Below are 18,083 nucleotides of genomic sequence, written 5' to 3'. Positions count from 1 at the left end.
AACAACAACAAAAATAAATTATTTTGAAATTTTCATGCCGTGATTTTATCAGACCGGTTATGCGGCCCCGGGGCTAAAAATGAGTTTAACACCCCTGCTTTAGAGCTTTCAACCAGAAGTACAATAGTCATTCTGTCCTCTAGTAGGCCATAGCGTTTCTACTTGTATGGATTCTTCATACAAGCAACATTTCTAAGTTTTACAACATAACTAAAACTATTAATACTTACTAAACCGTCCCGTGTGATGTTTGTAAGAGTGATTTTATGCATTTTTATACGTGCTATTGTGATGTAATCAAGCGAGCGTTGTTAGCATTAGCTAATATGCTTATACGTTTACAAGTGTCTGTGTTAGGATTATTATCTTACAATATTTTTTTCTTCAAAAATTTTGTGGGTGCGGCTTATATACCGGTGCGGTCTGTAGTCTGTAAAATCGGGTATGTACTCTTTATGTAATTGTCAGATATCAAATATTGGTACTCACGATTTTTAACGCTATAGAATTAGCTGGATGATGATCAATAAATCAATGAATGTTTTTTTACATAGCTCTACATCACAAGTGTCTCAAAGGGCTGCACAAGCCACAACGGCATCCTCAGTTCAGATCCAACTTAAGGGCAAGGCAAAACTCACAACCCAGTGGAATGTGAATGTGAATGACTATGAGAAACCTTGGAGCGGACCGCAGGGGAGACCGAATGCAAAGGACGTCGAGTGGGTCTAGCATGATGATGATGATTGACAACAGGCGTTAATTGGGTTCTATTGTTTTATTTAGTCAACCAAGGATTCATTAATATTGCAATGGCAGCTAGTACATAGTTGATGTTGTCTAAACCACCATTTTTGGCTTTGCAATGAGAAGGTTCACCTTTCCTCAGATGGTAAGCAGCTTCATTTTTGGGACTTTGGTTCAGAGCCGGAAGCCTGAGAATGCGCGAAACGGATGGACGACATTAGAGAGGTTCAAACAAACGCAAATGTTACCAGAAAAAAATGCGTTTAAAGTGTCCGTCCTGAGACCGGTAGGTCCTGAATTAAAACCCCGGCTGAGTCATACCAAAGACTATAAAAATAGGACCCATTACCTCCCTGCTTGGCACTCAGCATTAAGGGTTGGAATTGGGGGTTAAATCACCAAAATGATTCTTGAGCGCGGCCACCGCTGCTGCTCACCGCTGCTGCTCACCTCTTCCCTCACCTCCCAGGGGGTGGAACAAGGGGATTGGTCAAATGCAGAGGGTAATTTCACCACACCTAGTCTTTGTGTGACTATCAGTGGTACTTTAACTTTAACTACTCAAGCAGAACATAGCTTAGCAGAACCGCAGTACACAGAGCTTAAGCAAAGAGGAGGGTCGATGTGGCTGAGCCAATCAGCTGCCAGGACAGAAGATACAGTGTTCTGTGATTGGTCTGCCATCACGTGGGCAAAATATTGCTATAAGCAGTAGATGGCTGGTAATATCAAAATCTGGGGTCTCAAACTCAATTTACCTGGGGGCCACTAGATGCAGAAACTGGGTGAGGCTGGGCCGCAAGAAAATATTTCTTAAAATTTCACCTTCTTTGAATGGCTTTTCCGACCTAGCAACATACTTGCCAACTCTCGCGATCTTTCCGGGAAACACCCGAATATCAGTGCCCCTCCTGACAATCTCCCAGGGCAATCATTCTCTTGGTTTTCACCCGGACATAGAGCATGCCGTGATGGCACTGCCTTTAGCGTCCTCTGCCGTCACGTCCACTTTTCCACCATACAAACAGTGTGCCGGCCCAGTCGCACATTGTGTGAAGCTTCTGCAGACCCACGGAAGTGACTGCAAGACATACTTGGTCAACAGCCATACAGGTCACACTGAGGGTGGCCGTATAAACAACTTTATCACTGTTACAAATATGCGCCACACTGTGAACCCACACCAAACAAGACTGACAAACAAATTTTGGGAGACATCTGCACCGTAACAACATAAACACAACAGAACAAATACCCAGAATCCAATGCAGCCCTAACTCTTCCGGGCTACAATAGGGGGCTGGGTTGGGGGAGACGGGGGTGTATATTGTAGCCCCGAAGAGTTAGGGCTGCATGTATCAGAGTTATTTGTTGATGAACCCCAAGATGCAGAGACGGAGGCAGGCATAGAATATGAAAAAATTATTTAATTAAAACTAAACAAGAACAAACAAAAAGCATGCACGTGGGCGGAATAACAAACTAAGGGAGCTAGCACTGGAAACTAGAAAAACAAAAAGGAACTTTAGCATGGAAGCTAGTGGATAGCAAACAGAAAAACTGGAAATAACTAATGCTAACAGAAACAGCTTACCGCTACGACAACCAGGACAAAATGTAGCATGACAGGTAGTAGCTGTAACAAAACGACACGACAGGTAGCACAACAAGAGTGACATGTGGCAACGACAATACAATGATCCAGCAACTGACACAAGACAAAGCAGGTACAAATAGGAGCGGGCTGATTGGCAACAGGTGTGGCCAGGTGCCAATCAGATGCAGCTGAGGAGGAACACAGCACTCAGGGAACAAGACAGGAAGCTGACAAAATAAGAGCACTAGACAGGAACTAAAGACAGGAGATACTAAACACAGAGGAAACAGACAAATGCAGAGGAAAAAACTAAAACATAGACAAACCGTCAGGGGAAACCCTGACAGCATGGGGTTCTGGGTGTTTGTTCTGTTGTGTTTATGTTGTGTTACAGTGCGAATGTTCTCCCAAAATGTGTTTGTCATTCTTGTTTGATGGGGGTTCACAGTGTGGCACATATTTGTAACAGTGTTAAAGTTGTTTATACGGCCACCCTCAGTGTGACCAGTGTGGCTGTTGATCAACTATGTCTTGCAGTCGCTAACTGCCTCTACAGAAGTGAAATACAACATGTGGCTGGGCTGGCACGCTGTTTGTACAGGTTGCAGAGGACGCTAAAGGCGGTGCCTCCTTAATATTGTTGTTAGGGTGAAATTCGGGAGAATGATTACCCCTGGAAGGACACTAAACTTTGGGAGTCTCCCGGAAAAATTGATGGTATACAAGTATTACGCTGTAAAGCGTCATTCATATAAAACTCGCGGGCCGCACCAACATTAAATTTTCATATTGAGGTGTGGGCCGCAAAATAATGTCTTGCGGGCCGCAATTGGCCCGCAGGCCGCGTGTTTGAGAACGCTTATCAAAATAGATGTTATAGTACATCAGGGTTTCCCCTTATTGTAATTAAATGTAGCGTGCCGCAACGGTATTTTTTTTATTACCGCAACACCTTGAAAATAGGGGTTATTGTTTTTTACTTGGAAACAAATTAAAGAATTATATTATAGTATAGCCCCCAGAAGAAATAACAAAGTCTGGCACTTTTTTTTTTACCTTTATTACCAATCTTATGATAACACAAGGCACAATTGCAACAAGTTTTACCTCCCGTGGAAACACCTTCGTCTTGTGAGTCCGCAAACGACACTTCCTCATTCTCCACCAATCACCTTTCAGGCACGGACGGCGTGTTTGGAAACATAGGAAAAACTGACATCACATTCTACACCACACAAACATTAAACATTTACATTAGCTGGTGTTTACAGTATGAATTTATGTACACAGATCTTTTATTTGTGCCCTATTGACAAGTGATGTACCAAAACCTTGACCACCGAAAAAAGACTTTGATCACCGAAAACCGCGCTACCCAAACCGAAACAACACGCATGCCATTGTCTGGAGCGTTGTCGACATGTCTGCGATGTGGACGTGAGTTTTATATATATTGCAGATATTCCCCTGGGCTACCATCTACAAAATATGCAAATATTAAGAGGACAGTAGCGGCAGTTGTTTTTCATTTTTAAAAGTCATTAAACGTCTTTGAACATAAGAAAACAATCTCAAAAGAGTACATTGTACAAAAAGCAGCAACAATTAAAAATATGACAAAACAATAAAACAAATAATCCCTCCACCCATCCATTTTCTACCGCTTGTCACTTTTGGGGTGCCAAGGGGGGCTGGATCCTATCTGAGCTGGACAAGTCGCCAACTCATCGCAGGGCCAACACAAATACACGGACAACATTCACACATTAGGGCCTATTTAATGTTGCCAATCAACTTACGCCCAAAACAAATAATAATAATAATTTGTGTTAAAGGTATGGATACATTTTTTGAGCCTTTTTAAAGAAAATCATATCATCATAGCAAATTATGCAGATTACTCGATGATGTCATGGTGACCACGCTCATAGCCACACCCCCACCACCACAGGTATAATGGCAGTTTAGGGGAAAACCCTGTACATCTATATTCAAATATTTACCGTAATTTCCAAACGGTAAGGCGCCCTGAAAATCTTTTTTTATTTAATCAAAACTTGTCTTGCCGACTTTGAAGCTATTTTATGTAGTCTGAATGTCCTTAAAAAAATTAGCTCCATCTTTTGACACTCCTTCCACTCCCGTCCTTGCACGCTACACCACTACAACAAAGATGACGGAGAGAAGACGCTTCCGAAGGTGAGCCACGTAAATAAGACCGCTCACAAAACGGTGCATGCAGAAGCGACTGTCAGAAAGCGACTTGAAGATGATCTGTAAAATATAATCTTTGCAACAGTTTGACCAAAGAACTACCATTACATGTTATGTAAACCACAAGGAAGTGTTTTCAATGTAGAAAAAAAAAATAATTATATGATTCTTTTAATGTGCCTTGTAATGTGGTGCGCCTTATATATAATCAAAAAGGTCGAAAATAGTCCTTTCACCGGCAGTGCGCCTTCTAATCCGGTGCGCCCTATGGGCCGTAAAAATACGGTAATTACAATTTTTAAATCCACAATAAATTGAGACACTGCACTACTATGATTAATGAATTGCTTAGTATTTACCAATGTTTCTATAGGCTGTCATCAGCCAATAACAAGTGCACAAACCCGACATTGAATGAAAACAGAAGAAATTATTCATCCCGGGGTCAAACTTTCCTCATTTCATTTAATCAACTAACTAGAGTAATTGGGAAAAGATGGAAACATATAATTAATTATGGAACTACTAAATTATAAATTTGTAAAGCTCTAATAAGAAATTCTAGTTGGCAAAAGGGAACTAAAATAAATGGAAAAATATATCATTTTTATTTGATAAAGAAATCTTAGAAGGCTGTCCCATACAACACACATGGAAAATATTAGGACTTTTTTGACTGCCCGTTTCCGTGGGAGTTCATATTCAAACTAATCTACAAAACTACTATCGGTGTGCAAAATCGTTTTTTTTTCAAATTAAAATTATTTATAACATTTTACCCACAGGGAAAATGTTAAAACTATGGAATATCACAGAGTCAGATGATTGCCGATGTTGTTGTCAGGAATCCGAATCCACCCTGCATTTGTTTTGGTATTGTCATATTGTGTTTTCCTTTTGGGTGGAAGTTGAAAAAATGTGTTTAAGGATTGGTTTGTTTATGAAGCTTGATGTAGTTTCTGTTATTTTAGTAGATTTCATTGACAGTCATGATTTAGTCAATTTCATAATAGTACTCGGTAAAAGGTTTATTTTTAAGGCCAAAAACAGATATTCACTTAGTATTACTTTCTTTAAAACATTTGTTCAGTATTTTTTAACTTTAGAAAGATATATGGTTGAAAACGATAGTGATGCTAAAAAACAAAAAAAAGATTGGAAGTCCTCAAAGGCTTATTTTTGAAAATGTAATTATGTTTATAGATATGCAACAACAGCAACATATATGCTATCTGTTGTTGTTTCCTGTGTGTAGTGTTTTATTTCTTATCTTGCGCTCCTATTTTGGTGGCTTTTTCTCTTTTTTTGGTATTTTCCTATAACAGTTTTTTTTTCCTTTGAGCGATATTTCCCGCATCTGCTTTGTTTCAGCAATCAAGAATATTTCAGTTGTTTTTATCCTTCTTTGTGGGGACGTTGTTGATTGTCATGTCATGTTCGGATGTACAAACCCCGTTTCCATATGAGTTGGGAAATTGTGTCGGATGTAAATATAAACGGAATACAATGATTTGCAAATCATTTTCAACCCATATTCAGTTGAATATGCTTCAAAGACAAAATATTTGATGTTCAAACTAAACAACATTTTTTTTTTTTTAAATAATCATTGACTTTAGAATTTGATGCCAGCAACACGTGACAAAGAAGTTGGGAAAGGTGGCAATAAATACTGATAAAGTTGAGGAATGCTCATCAAACACTTATTTGGAACATCCCACAGGTGTGCAGGCTATTTGTGAACAGGTGGGTGCCATGATTGGGTGTAAAAACAGCTTCCCACAAAATGCTCAGTCTTTCACAAGAAAGGATGGGGCGAGGTACACCCCTTAGCCCACAACTGTGTGAGCAAATAGTCAAACAGTTTAAGAACAACATTTCTCAAAGTGCAATTGCAAGAAATTTAGGGATTTCCACATCTACGATCCACAATATCATCGAAAGGTTCAGAGAATCTGGAGAAATCACTCCACATAAGCGGCATGGCCGGAAACTAACATTGAATGACCGTGACCTTCGATCCTTCAGACGGCACTGTATCAAAAACCGACATCAACCTCTAAAGGATATCACCAAATGGGCTCAGGAACACTTCATAAAACCACTGTCACTAAATACAGTTGGTTGCTACATCTGTAAGTGCAAGTTAAAGCTCTTCTATGCAAAGCAAAAGCCATTTATCAACAACATCCAGAAATGCCGCCGGCTTCTCTGGGCCCGAGATCATCTAAGATGGGCTGATGCAAAGTGGAAAAGTGTTCTGTGGTCGGACGAGTCCACATTTCAAATTGTTTTTGGAAATATTCGACATGGTGTCATCCGGACCAAAGGGGAAGCAAACCATCCAGACTGTAAACGACGCAAAGTTCAAAAGCCAGTATCTGTGATGGAATGGGGGTGCATTAGTGCCCAAGGCATGGGTAACTTACACATCTGTGAAGGCACCATTAATGCTGAAAGGTACATACAGATTTTGGAGCAACATATGTTGTCATCTAAGCGCCGTCTTTTTCATGGACACCCCTGCTTATTTCAGCAAGACAATGCCAAGCCACATTCAGCACGTGTCACAACAGCGTGGCTTTGTAAAAAAAAGTGTGCGGGTACTTTCCTGGCCCGCCTGCAGTCAAGACCTGTCTCCCATGGAAAATGTGTGGCGCATTATGAAGCGTAAAATACAACAGCGGAGACCCCTGGACTGTTGTACGACTGAAGCTCTACATAAAACAAGAATGGGAAAGAATTCCACTTTCAAAACTTCAACAATTAGTTTCCTCAGTTCCCAAATGTTTATTGAGTGTTGTTAAAAGAAAAGGTGATGTAATACAGTGGTGAACATGCCCTTTCCCAACTACTTTGGCATGTGTTGCAGCCATGAAACTTTAAGTTAATTATTATTTGCAAAAAAAAAAAGGTTTATGAGTTTGAACATCAAATATCTTGTCTTTGTAGTGCATTCAATTGAATATGGGTTGAAAAGAATTTGCAAATCATTGTATTCCGTTTATATTTACATCTAACACAATTTCCCAACTTATTTGGAAACGGGGTTTGTACTTTGTGGACGCCGTCTTTGCTCCACAGTAAGTCTTTGCTGTCGTCCAGCATTCTGTTTTTGTTTACTTTGTAGCCATTTCAGTTTTAGTTTCATTCTGCATAGCCTTCCCTAAGCTTCAATGCCTTTTCTTAGGGGCACTCACCTTTTGTCTATTTTTGGTTTAAGCATTTGACACCTTTTTACCTGCACACTGCCTCCCGCTGTTCCCGACATTTACAAAGCAATTAGCTACCAGCTGCCACCTGCAGATATGGAAGAGTATTACACGGTTACTCTGCTGAGCTCCAGACAGCACAGAAACTCTATGTGTAATTTAATTTGGCCCTTTAGGCAATATCAATTTAGCATTAGAGCTGGCCCGCCGGTGTTATACAGCGTCGGTGCCGCTGTAACACCGCATTCACCGCTAATACTCATACTTGCTAACCCTCCTTATTTTCCCGGTAGACTCCCGAAGTTCAGTGCCCTTCTTGAAAATCTCCCAGGACAACCACTCTCCCGAATTTCTACCGATTTCCACCTGGACAACTATATTGGGGGCGTGCATTTACGGCACTGCCTTTAGTGTTGTCTACAACCTGTCGTCTAATCCGCTTTTCCTCCATACTAACAGCGTGTCACATAATATTTGTGGCTTTTACACACACACACACACACACACACACACATACACAAGTGAATGCAATGCATACTTGGTCAACAGCCATACAGGTCACACACACACACACACACACACACACATACACAAGTGAATGCAATGCATACTTGGTCAACAGCCTTACAGGTCACACTGAGGGTGGCCGTATAGACAACTTAAACACTGTTATAGATATGCGCCACACTGTGAACCCACACCAAACAAGAATGACAAACACATTTCGGGTGAACATCCTCACCGTAACACAACAGAACAAATACCCAGACCCCCTTGCAACACTAACTCTACCGGGAAACTTCCAGCAAACTGACCAATAATTAACGTTTTATTCATGCATTTTCTCTTGCTACTTTAAGGCTTGAATGTTTGGTTCATTCATTATTGTTATTTTATTTTCAAATGTATTATTAACCTGTGGAAAAAAATTTATATTTACCTCAGAAGATTGCAAATAGAAAAAAAGGCATTACATTTTTATTTACATTTTATTTGATATGCCATTGATATTGTTTAAATTATTATTATTATTATTTGAAACTGAATTTTGCATGTCATTAAAGTTATATAAATAAATAAATAAATAAACAAATGATAAAGGGGTTGTACTTGTATAGCACTTTTCTACCTTCAAGGTACTCAAAGCGCTTTGACACTACTTCCACATTTACCCATTCACACACACATTCACACACTGATGGAGGGAGCTGCCATGCAAGGCGCCAACCAGCACCCATCAGGAGCAAGGGTGAAGTGTTTTGCTCAAGGACACAACGGACGTGACGAGGTTGGTACTAGGTGGGGATTGAACCACAGAACCTCGGGTTGCGCACGGCCACTCTCCCACTGCGCCACGCCGTCCCCAATAAGCCTTGCTTGTTCAATATTTAATGCAAAACTTGTTTTGGTCCCTATTAAAAGGTTAATTTGTTCAACCTTGGCCCGCGGCTTTGTTCCGTTTAAAATTTTGGCCCACTCTGTATTTGAGTTTGACACCCCTGTTCTACAACAACATATCATTTGCAGACTATAATTACTGGTTTGCAAAAAAATATTTTTTACCCAAATAGGTGAAAGTAAAAAATCTCCCACTGCACAGCAGACTGCTGTTTTTTTAAATTAGTTGCAAAAATGTTAGCCTCTCCCAAATTTTGAACTGACCTTGCGGGCCGGTCCGATGTCATTACCCACTCCCAAGGCAGTTTTGGTCCGCAGGCTGCCATTGAGTAGCTCGAGCTTAGCAGATTTTTGCCGGGAGCATTGTGGGATCTGAACCGAGGATGTCGTTGTGGCTTGTGCAGCCCTTTGAGACACTTGTGATATAGGGCTATATAAATAAACATTGATTGATTGATTGATACGTTCTGTTTTTTTCTCGCTGCTAACTTTCAAAGGCTGACAAAAAGACATCGCTTGGACGCTAACACACACATCAAGTATCGACGTGATTGGGCCCGCCGCACCTGCCTGACTCAATCTGGCTTTTACTTTCTACTCCTTTTCCCACCCTTAGGACTCGTCTCTGTGTACTGCAGGTGTAGACATTCCAGTCATCTTCTTTTAATGATCTGTGAAACCAAACTCACACAGGCTCTCCCATTTTGAGTTGATTTGAACGCTTTCCACTTGACCTGAAAGACCCTGATCAACGCTCAATGTTGGTTTTTAATTACCCGCAACCGCCTGAAGCATCACGCACGGCCGTGTCCGCAAAACAAACTTCAGATCTCCATTTAAAAGTGCACACACTGACCCTTTCAACTTGTCTTGTGTCTTACAGCAAAATGTTCCAAGAGACTCTGATTCATAAGGTAGGTGCTGAAATGCTTCACTATGCGTTTATAATTCACCGAAGTGGAATATTAACTGCACCTGGTCCACTTTGAGTTTGAGTTTATTTTCGAACATGCAGCATGTTGCATCACAATTTCCAGTTTCCACTTTGACACCACATTAAAGTTAAAGTACCAATGATTGTCACACACACACTAGGTGTGGCGAAATTATTCTCTGTATTTGACCCATCACCCTTGTTCCAACCCCTGGGAGGTGAGGGGAGCAGTGAGCAGCAGCGGTGGCCGCGCCCGGGAATCATTTTTGGTGATTTAACCCCCAATTCCAACCCTTGATGCTGAGTGCCGAGCAGGGAGGTAATGGGTCCCATTTTTATAGTCTTTGGTATGACTCGGCCGGGGTTTGAACTCACAACCTACCGATCTCACGGCGGACCCGGGGGTCGGCAACCCGCGGCTCTAAAGCCGCGTGTCTTTAGCGCCTCCCTAGTGGCTTTCTAGAGCTTTTTCAAAAATGTATGATAAATGGAAAAAGATGAGGGGAAAGAAAATATAAAAATATATTTTTTTTGTTTAGATATGGTTTCTGTGGGAGGACAAACATGACACACACCTCCCTAATTGTTATAAAGCACACTGTTTTTAATAAACATGCTTCACTGATTCGAGAATCGGGCAAACAACGTTTTGTCCTACTAATTTTGGCGGTCCTTGAACTCACCGTAGTTTGTTTACATGCATAACTTTCTCTGACTTTTTCAAGACATGATTTATGCCACTTCTTTTTCTGTCTCATTTTGTCCACCATACTTTTAACTCTTTGTCACCTGTTGCTGGCTTCAAATTCAAAAGTTAATGATTATTTGCACACAAAGAAAAAGTTTATCAGTTTGAACATCAAATATGTTGTCTTTGTAGCATATTCAACTGAATATGGGTTGAAAATGATTTGCAAATCATTGTATACAATTTCCCAACTCATTTAGAAATGGGGTTTGTACATATTGCATCATTATGCCTCATTTGTAGCTGTATTTGAGCTCATTTAGTTTCCTTTAAGTCTTCTTAATTCAATTTATATCCCATGACACACTCTCTCTCTGTATGTAATATGGCTTTTAATTTTTTGGGGCTCCAGACTTATTTGTTTTTGAAATTTTGGTTCTAACCACTCAGCCAGTGAGTAGCCTAATGGCCAGTCTTGATTTCCTCGTTTTGTCCGCTTAAATAAAACGAAGCTAAAACTGCAAAGGCTGAGAAGGCGCACTATGCTGAGCGAGGGCCTTTCACGCAATGATATATGGGCCTTGTCAGCGCCCCCGGGGGCTAATCTGAAATCACTGCAGGTGCTCGCCACGGCAACCTCTTGTCGAAACGTCGTACCTCCTCTGATGTGTCTCTCCAGCGCCGGCGAGAAACATATTTTTGCTGCTGGAACTTGCAGAGAGAGGACGCTTGATTAGCGTCTGACGCCCGCAGTAACGAGGCATGACAGCGCGTTGTCAAGGCAAAAACCATCAGTGATTAGCAATGACGAAAGGATGGTTAGTGTTGCCAATCTCGTGTCGGATAGACACAGCTTCCCCGCATGCCTGGGAGACTGTATTTGAAAGCTAATGATGTCATTAAGCCTTAAATGTTCCCTGCTGATAGCGTGCGTACAACACTCTCATTTCAAACACTTCATTCTAGGAGGTTGATTTTGTTCATATTTCAAGATGATATATTACATTTAGAGATGTCCGATAATGGCTTTTTCGCCGGTATCCGATATTGTCCAACTCTTTATTACCGATGCCGATATCAACCGATACAGATATTTACAGTTGTAGAAATAAGACATTATTTTGCCTAATTTTGTTGTGATGCCCCGCTGGATGCATTAAACAATGTAACAAGGTTTTCCAAAATAAATCAACTCAAGTTATGGAAAAAAATGCCAACTTGGCACTGCCTTATTTGTTATTGAAGTCACAAAGCGCATTATTTTTTTTAACATGCCTCAAAACAGCAGCTTGGAATTTGGGACATGCTCTCCCTGAGATAGCTTGAGGAGGTTGAGGTGGGCTGGGTTGAGCGTCTGGTTGGGTAGGAGGTAGCGGGAGGTGTATATTGTAGCGTCCCGGATGAGTTAGTGCCGCAAGGGCTTCTGGGTGTTTGTTCTGTTGTGTTTGTGTTGTGTTACGGTGCGGATGTTCTCCCGAAATGTGTTTGTCATTCTTGTTTGGTGTGGGTTCACATATTTGTAACAGTGTTAAAGTTGTTTATACAGCCACCCTCAGTGTAACCTGTATGGCTGTTGACCAAGAATGCCTTGCATTCACTTGTTTGTGTGAAAAGTAGTAAATATTATCTGATTGGGCCGGCACGCAAAGGCAGTGTCTTTAAGGTTTATTGGCACTCGGTACTTCTCTCTACATCCATGTACAAAGCGGCATTTTAAAAAGTAATAAATTAAACTTTTTGAAACCGATAATTTCCGATAATACATTTTAAAGCATTTATCGGCCGATAATATCGTCAGTCCGATTTTATCGGACATCCCTATTTTGAGAGGCTAGTAATCTTTTAATGGCTGTTAAGTGGAGGAGACACGGGCATCAGTGTGGATTTACGTGAGTTTAAATTTCAACTCACATGTAAGCAAATGCGCTACAGCGTCAATTCCTATTTCTTCGGAATAATCGCTATTTCTTCGGAATAAGAATATATATTCACGTATAACATACAGCCTATTATTTGCGCACTATTGACATGTGATGCATCGAAAATTTGTCATCTTTGCTCACCAAAACCAGATAATCTGATATTCTGAGGGACTATCCACTTTTGGATCTTTCCCGGCGCACATGAATGACATAGCTCGCCCAAAGCCCACTGCAAAAATTACTTTCAGGTCGCATTGCATTTAGACTGAAGTCACATTTGAAAAGATCAGATTCAGGAATTCCTCCTGATGTGGCCTAAACCTAATGCCAAAAGATCAGATCCGAAACAGTTTGGAGCGTTTGGACTGGGTAAAAAAAACAGATTTGGGTCACTTGAGGGCTAAATAATCCAATTTGGTGTGCAGCGTAAACAGGGAAAAAGACGCAAAATGGATTGCACACCTTATTTTCCACTTTGCACATGTCTAGTAATATCAGCTTTGCGTGAACTATCACATTTGGACGGATTTTAATACACGCTCAGGTTGTATAGTATACCGGTACGAGTAAAGTGTCGCCATACTAATGAATCATAGACGGTACTGGACTGCCTCTAAAAAATACTAGTTGGCCTTCTTACGAGCAGAGGAGCATGTTCGGCAGCGCACAATCCCGGAGTACTTACAAGATGTAATGGTGTGTAGAAAGAAAAGGGAGAGTGGGCGCATTCTGGTTTGAAAACTAAAGATAAAGGTAAAGTTATAACACTTAAATGCCGCCCAGCAAGAGGTGTTTTACAAAACATGGCCAGCTATCTAGCAGTTAACATCCATTCGCAGTCGGCGACAAATAAAGTGAGTTTCTTACAAGTATCATCCCTGCAGGACCAGCAATAGCTAAACATGCTTCACTACACACTGTAGGACAGGGGTGTCCAAAGTGCGGCCCGGGGGCCATTTGCGGCCCGCAGCTAATAGTTTACTGTCCCGCCACACATTCTGCAAAAATTTCAAAATTGATAGTATTGAAAAAATAAAAAAAACATTTAAAAAAAGTGGAATGAAGATGAAATCTAATGAGAAAAAGTGGCAATGTTGACACAAAGCTGCCATGCAGGCAGTTGTTTTCTTTCCTTTTGTCTTTTTCTTTTTTTTCCATTGCTCAAAAAAAAGGACAAAAAAATCTATGTTATAATGAATTATTACTTAAAAATTATCACTTTAAAATGTTTTATGTGGAAAATATTGCATATGTTGTGTGGTTGCCATATAAAAACATCAACGTTTTGACAAAAGAGCAAAAAACAAACAAAATAATAGTTCAAACTTAAAATTAACAGATATATCGGAAGTTGATCTTGAAATTTAAGTGTTAAAAGTAAATAAAAATAACTAATAAAAATGCATCACTTTATGAGTGGGGAACCTTTCGGATCTCAAATATATTTAGTAGGATTTTATTTAACTTTTCACTGTGATTACTCAAAAATATTAAATACTTAAAATTAATGGTGTCCTGCATTATTGATCTTTGAGGGCTTTAATTGCTAAACAAAGGAACTCTCCTGAAAGAATCTATCTATCTATCTATCTATCTATCTATCTGTCTATCTGTCTGTCTGTCTGTCTGTCTGTCTGTCTGTCTGTCTGTCTGTCTGTCTGTCTGTCTGTCTGTCTGTCTGTCTGTCCGTCCGTCCGTCCGTCCGTCCGTCCGTCCGTCCGTCCGTCCTTCAATCCATCCATCCATCCATTCATCCATCCATCCATCCATCCATCTATTTATCTATCCATCTGAATACTGCATATTTCAGTTTTATTATATAAAACAAAGTTGTCTTTGACAGAAAAGGCACAAAACCTTATTTGTTTTACTTTATATCAACCTGAAGTTGATATAGAGATTTACTGTAAGCATTAAATAAAAAGTAATAAAAATAATTTGACTTATTTTTAACATTTTAGTGACTGAGACCCTCTATGCTCCCCAGGAGCCCAAAGGATTAAAACAAAAATCCATATATTTTGTTATGGTTTGAAAACGAAAAATATCAAAATGGCCCCCGCATGCTTGAATTTTTCCGTGCACTGCCCTCTGTGGAAAAAGTTTGGATACCCCTGCCGTAGGAGGATACAATAGCTCAATGACATCACCTCTAACAAGCTGGCGCTTCACAATGTAAACAAACGCCATGGGTGGATCTACACCTGACATCAACTGTAATGATATCAAGTACAGGCACGTATCGAGTCAATACTACTATGATTACGTCGATATTTTTATCGTCACATAATCTTTTTTCGTTTATTTTTTTTTTTCAATTTATATAATGTTTTTAAAGTCAGGAAATATGTCCCTGGACACATGAGGACTTTGAATATGACCATTGTATAATCCTGTAACGACTTGGTATCGGATCGATACCCAAATTTGTGGTATCATCCAAAACTAATGAAAAGTATCAAACAACAGAATAATAAGTGATTTTTACATTTTAACAGAAGTGTAGATAAAACATGTTAAAAGAGAAAGTAAGCAGATAATAAATTAACAAGTAGATTAAAAAGTCATTTTATACTGCGCCTCCTTCATAATTTTGACAGAATAATAGAGTGGGAAATAACACAATATGTTACTACATATGTCAGAAGCTAAATTAAGAGCTTTTGTTTGCTTACTTACGAATAAAAGACGAGTCTTGTATGTTGACAATTTTATTTAAGGAAAAAAATTGTTGTTAGATTTCAATAAGAAACATATGTTTAATGTACCGTAAGATTTTTTGTTAAAATAAAGCCAATAATGCAATTTTTTGTTGTCTCCTTTATTTAGAAATGAATTGAAATATATTTTGGTACAAAAATAGTGGGATCGGGTCAACGCTCGTACACGCAAACCCTTAGTAGATGAGGCCCCCGGAGTTTAAAATGAGGGGACATGCTCCTAAGTGCTGACACGGTGGCACAGTGTGGGCGTGCAGGAAAATAAAACACATTGCGAGCTCAAACAGAGTCTGCGTGTGAAGAAAAAGAAAGGGTGCGTGAGCTTCAAAGGAGTTTGTGCCTGTGCAAAATGAATGCCTCCGCACAGTCAGGCAGCGTGCACACACAGTGTGTTTTTTACTCGCCAGGATTTTGGCACTGTTTTAAAGCCATAGATGTGCCTCCATTCTTTTTTACTCGCAAGGAAAGGATGCAAGGGCAGTTTCTACTTAGGTGAGAGTAAATCTCTTGGTAACACTTTAGTATGGGGAACATATTCACCATTAATTAGTTGGTTATTAACATGCAAATTAGTAACACATTGGCTCTTAATTAGTCATCATTAAGTACTTATTAATGCCTTATCCTGCATGGCCTTATTATACAAGCGGTAAGCCACTAACTAAGAGTCTTCCCTCAATAACTTCAGAATTATTGCTTATTATTACAGATATCCGAAAATATCGGACTGCCGATATTATCGGCCGATAAATGCTTTAAAATGTAATATCAGAAATTATCGGTATTGGTTTCAAAAAGTACAATTGTACAGAGTGATACACTTACGTAGGGATAAGTTCAGAGCGCCAACAAACATTGAAGACGCTGCCTTTGCGTGCCGACCCAATCACATAATATCTAAGGCTTTTCACACACACAAGTGAATGCAAGGGATACTTGGTCAACAGCCATACAGGTCACACTGAGGGTGGCCATATAAACAACTTTAAAGGCCTACTGAAATGAGATTTTCTTATTTAAACGGGGATAGCAGGTCCATTCTATGTGTCATACTTGATCATTTCGCGATATTGCCATATTTTTGCTGAAAGGATTTAGTAGAGAACATCCACGATAAAGTTCCCAACTTTTGGTACTAAGACAAAAGCCCTGCCTCTACCGGAAGTCGCAGACGATGACGTCGCAAGTGTGGGGGCTCCTCACATATTCACATTGATTATAATGGGAGCCTCCAACAAAAAGTGCTATTCGGACCGAAAAAAGACAATTTCCCCATTAATTTGAGCGAGGATGAAAGATTTGTGTTTGAGGATATTGATAGCGACGGACTAGAAAAAAAAACAAGAAAAAAAAAGTAAAAAAAAAAAAACACGATTGCATTGGGACGGACTCCGATGTTTTCAAACACATTTACTAGGATAATTCTGGGAAATCCATTATCTTTCTATTGTGTTGCTAGTGTTTTAGTGAGTTTAATATTACCTGATAGTCGGAGGTGTGTCTCCACGGGTGTCTTGACACGCACTGTCTCAGGGGAGTCGATGGCAGCTATAGACGGGGCAAGCTCAGCTTTTCTCCGGTAAAAAGTGACTTTTTAACCACAATTTTCTCAACGAAACTTGCTGGTTGACATTCTGTCGTGTTTCATGTTGGCTTGACCGCGCTCTGATCCATAGTTACCTTCACCTCCAGGAATTTTAAACAAGGAATGTGTTTGTGTGGCTAAAGGCTAAAGCTTCCCAACTCCATCTTTCTACTGTGACTTCTCCAATATTAATTGAACAAATTGCAAAAGATTCAGCAACACAGATCTCCAAAATACTGTGTAATTATGCCGTTAAAGCAGACGACTTTTAGCTGTGTGTGTGCGTAGCACTCATACTTCCTAAAAACCCGTGACGTCTTGCGTACACGTCATCATTACACAACGTTTTCAAGACGAAACTCCCGAGAAACTTAAAAATTTTAATTTAGGAAACTAAAAAGGCCGTATTGGCATGTATTGCAATGTTAATATTTCATCATTGATATATAAACTATCAGACTGCGTGGTGGGTAGTAGTGGGTCTCAGTAGGCCATTAACACTGTTACAAATATGCGCCACGCTGTGAACCCACACCAAACAAGAGTGAAAAACACATTTCGGGAGAACATTCGCACCGTAACACAACATAAACACAACAGAACGAATACCCAGAAACCCTTGGAGCACTAACTCTTCCGGGACGCTACAATATACACCCCCCACACACACCTCAACCCCGCCCACCTCAACCTCCTAATGGTCTCTCAGGGAGAGGATGTCCCAAATTCCAAGCTGCTGTTTTGAGGCATGTTAAAAAAAATAATGCACTTTGTGACTTCAATAATAAATATGGCAGTGCCATGTTGGCATTTTTTTTCTATAACTTGAGTGGATTTATTTTGGAAAAGTGTGTTACATTGTTTAATGCATCCAGCAGGGCATCAGAACAAAATTAGGCATAATAATGTGTTAATTCCACGACTGTATATATCGGTATCGGTTGATATCGGAATCGGTAATTAAGAGTTGGACAATGTCGGGATATCGGCAAAAAAGCCATTATCGGACATCTCTACTTATTAGTTACCCTAACCTTTATATGTTCCCCTAATGTCCAAATCATTC

At 40.0% G+C, this 18,083-nt stretch overlaps 1 protein-coding gene and 1 long non-coding RNA gene across 3 annotated transcripts in view; one reads left to right on the top strand and one right to left on the bottom strand.

Annotated features, from left to right (window-relative positions):
• Positions 1–18,083, top strand: part of gstcd (glutathione S-transferase, C-terminal domain containing) — a 203,109-nt gene that overhangs the window by 160,382 nt on the left and 24,644 nt on the right. For both annotated transcript variants that reach the window (XM_061909365.1, XM_061909357.1), the window contains exon 10: positions 10,052–10,082. In XM_061909365.1, coding sequence (XP_061765349.1) covers positions 10,052–10,082 — 31 coding nt within the window. The remainder of the gene's footprint in view (positions 1–10,051; positions 10,083–18,083) is intronic.
• LOC133558208 (uncharacterized) overlaps positions 1–18,083 on the bottom strand; it is a 53,934-nt gene that overhangs the window by 34,698 nt on the left and 1,153 nt on the right. The window lies entirely within an intron of this gene.

This window comes from Nerophis ophidion, linkage group LG01 (assembly GCF_033978795.1).
Source record: "Nerophis ophidion isolate RoL-2023_Sa linkage group LG01, RoL_Noph_v1.0, whole genome shotgun sequence".
Taxonomy (NCBI): Eukaryota; Metazoa; Chordata; class Actinopteri; order Syngnathiformes; family Syngnathidae; genus Nerophis; species Nerophis ophidion.
The sequence above is the reverse complement of the archived record's forward strand: the minus strand, read 5'-3'. Positions and strand labels throughout refer to the sequence as shown.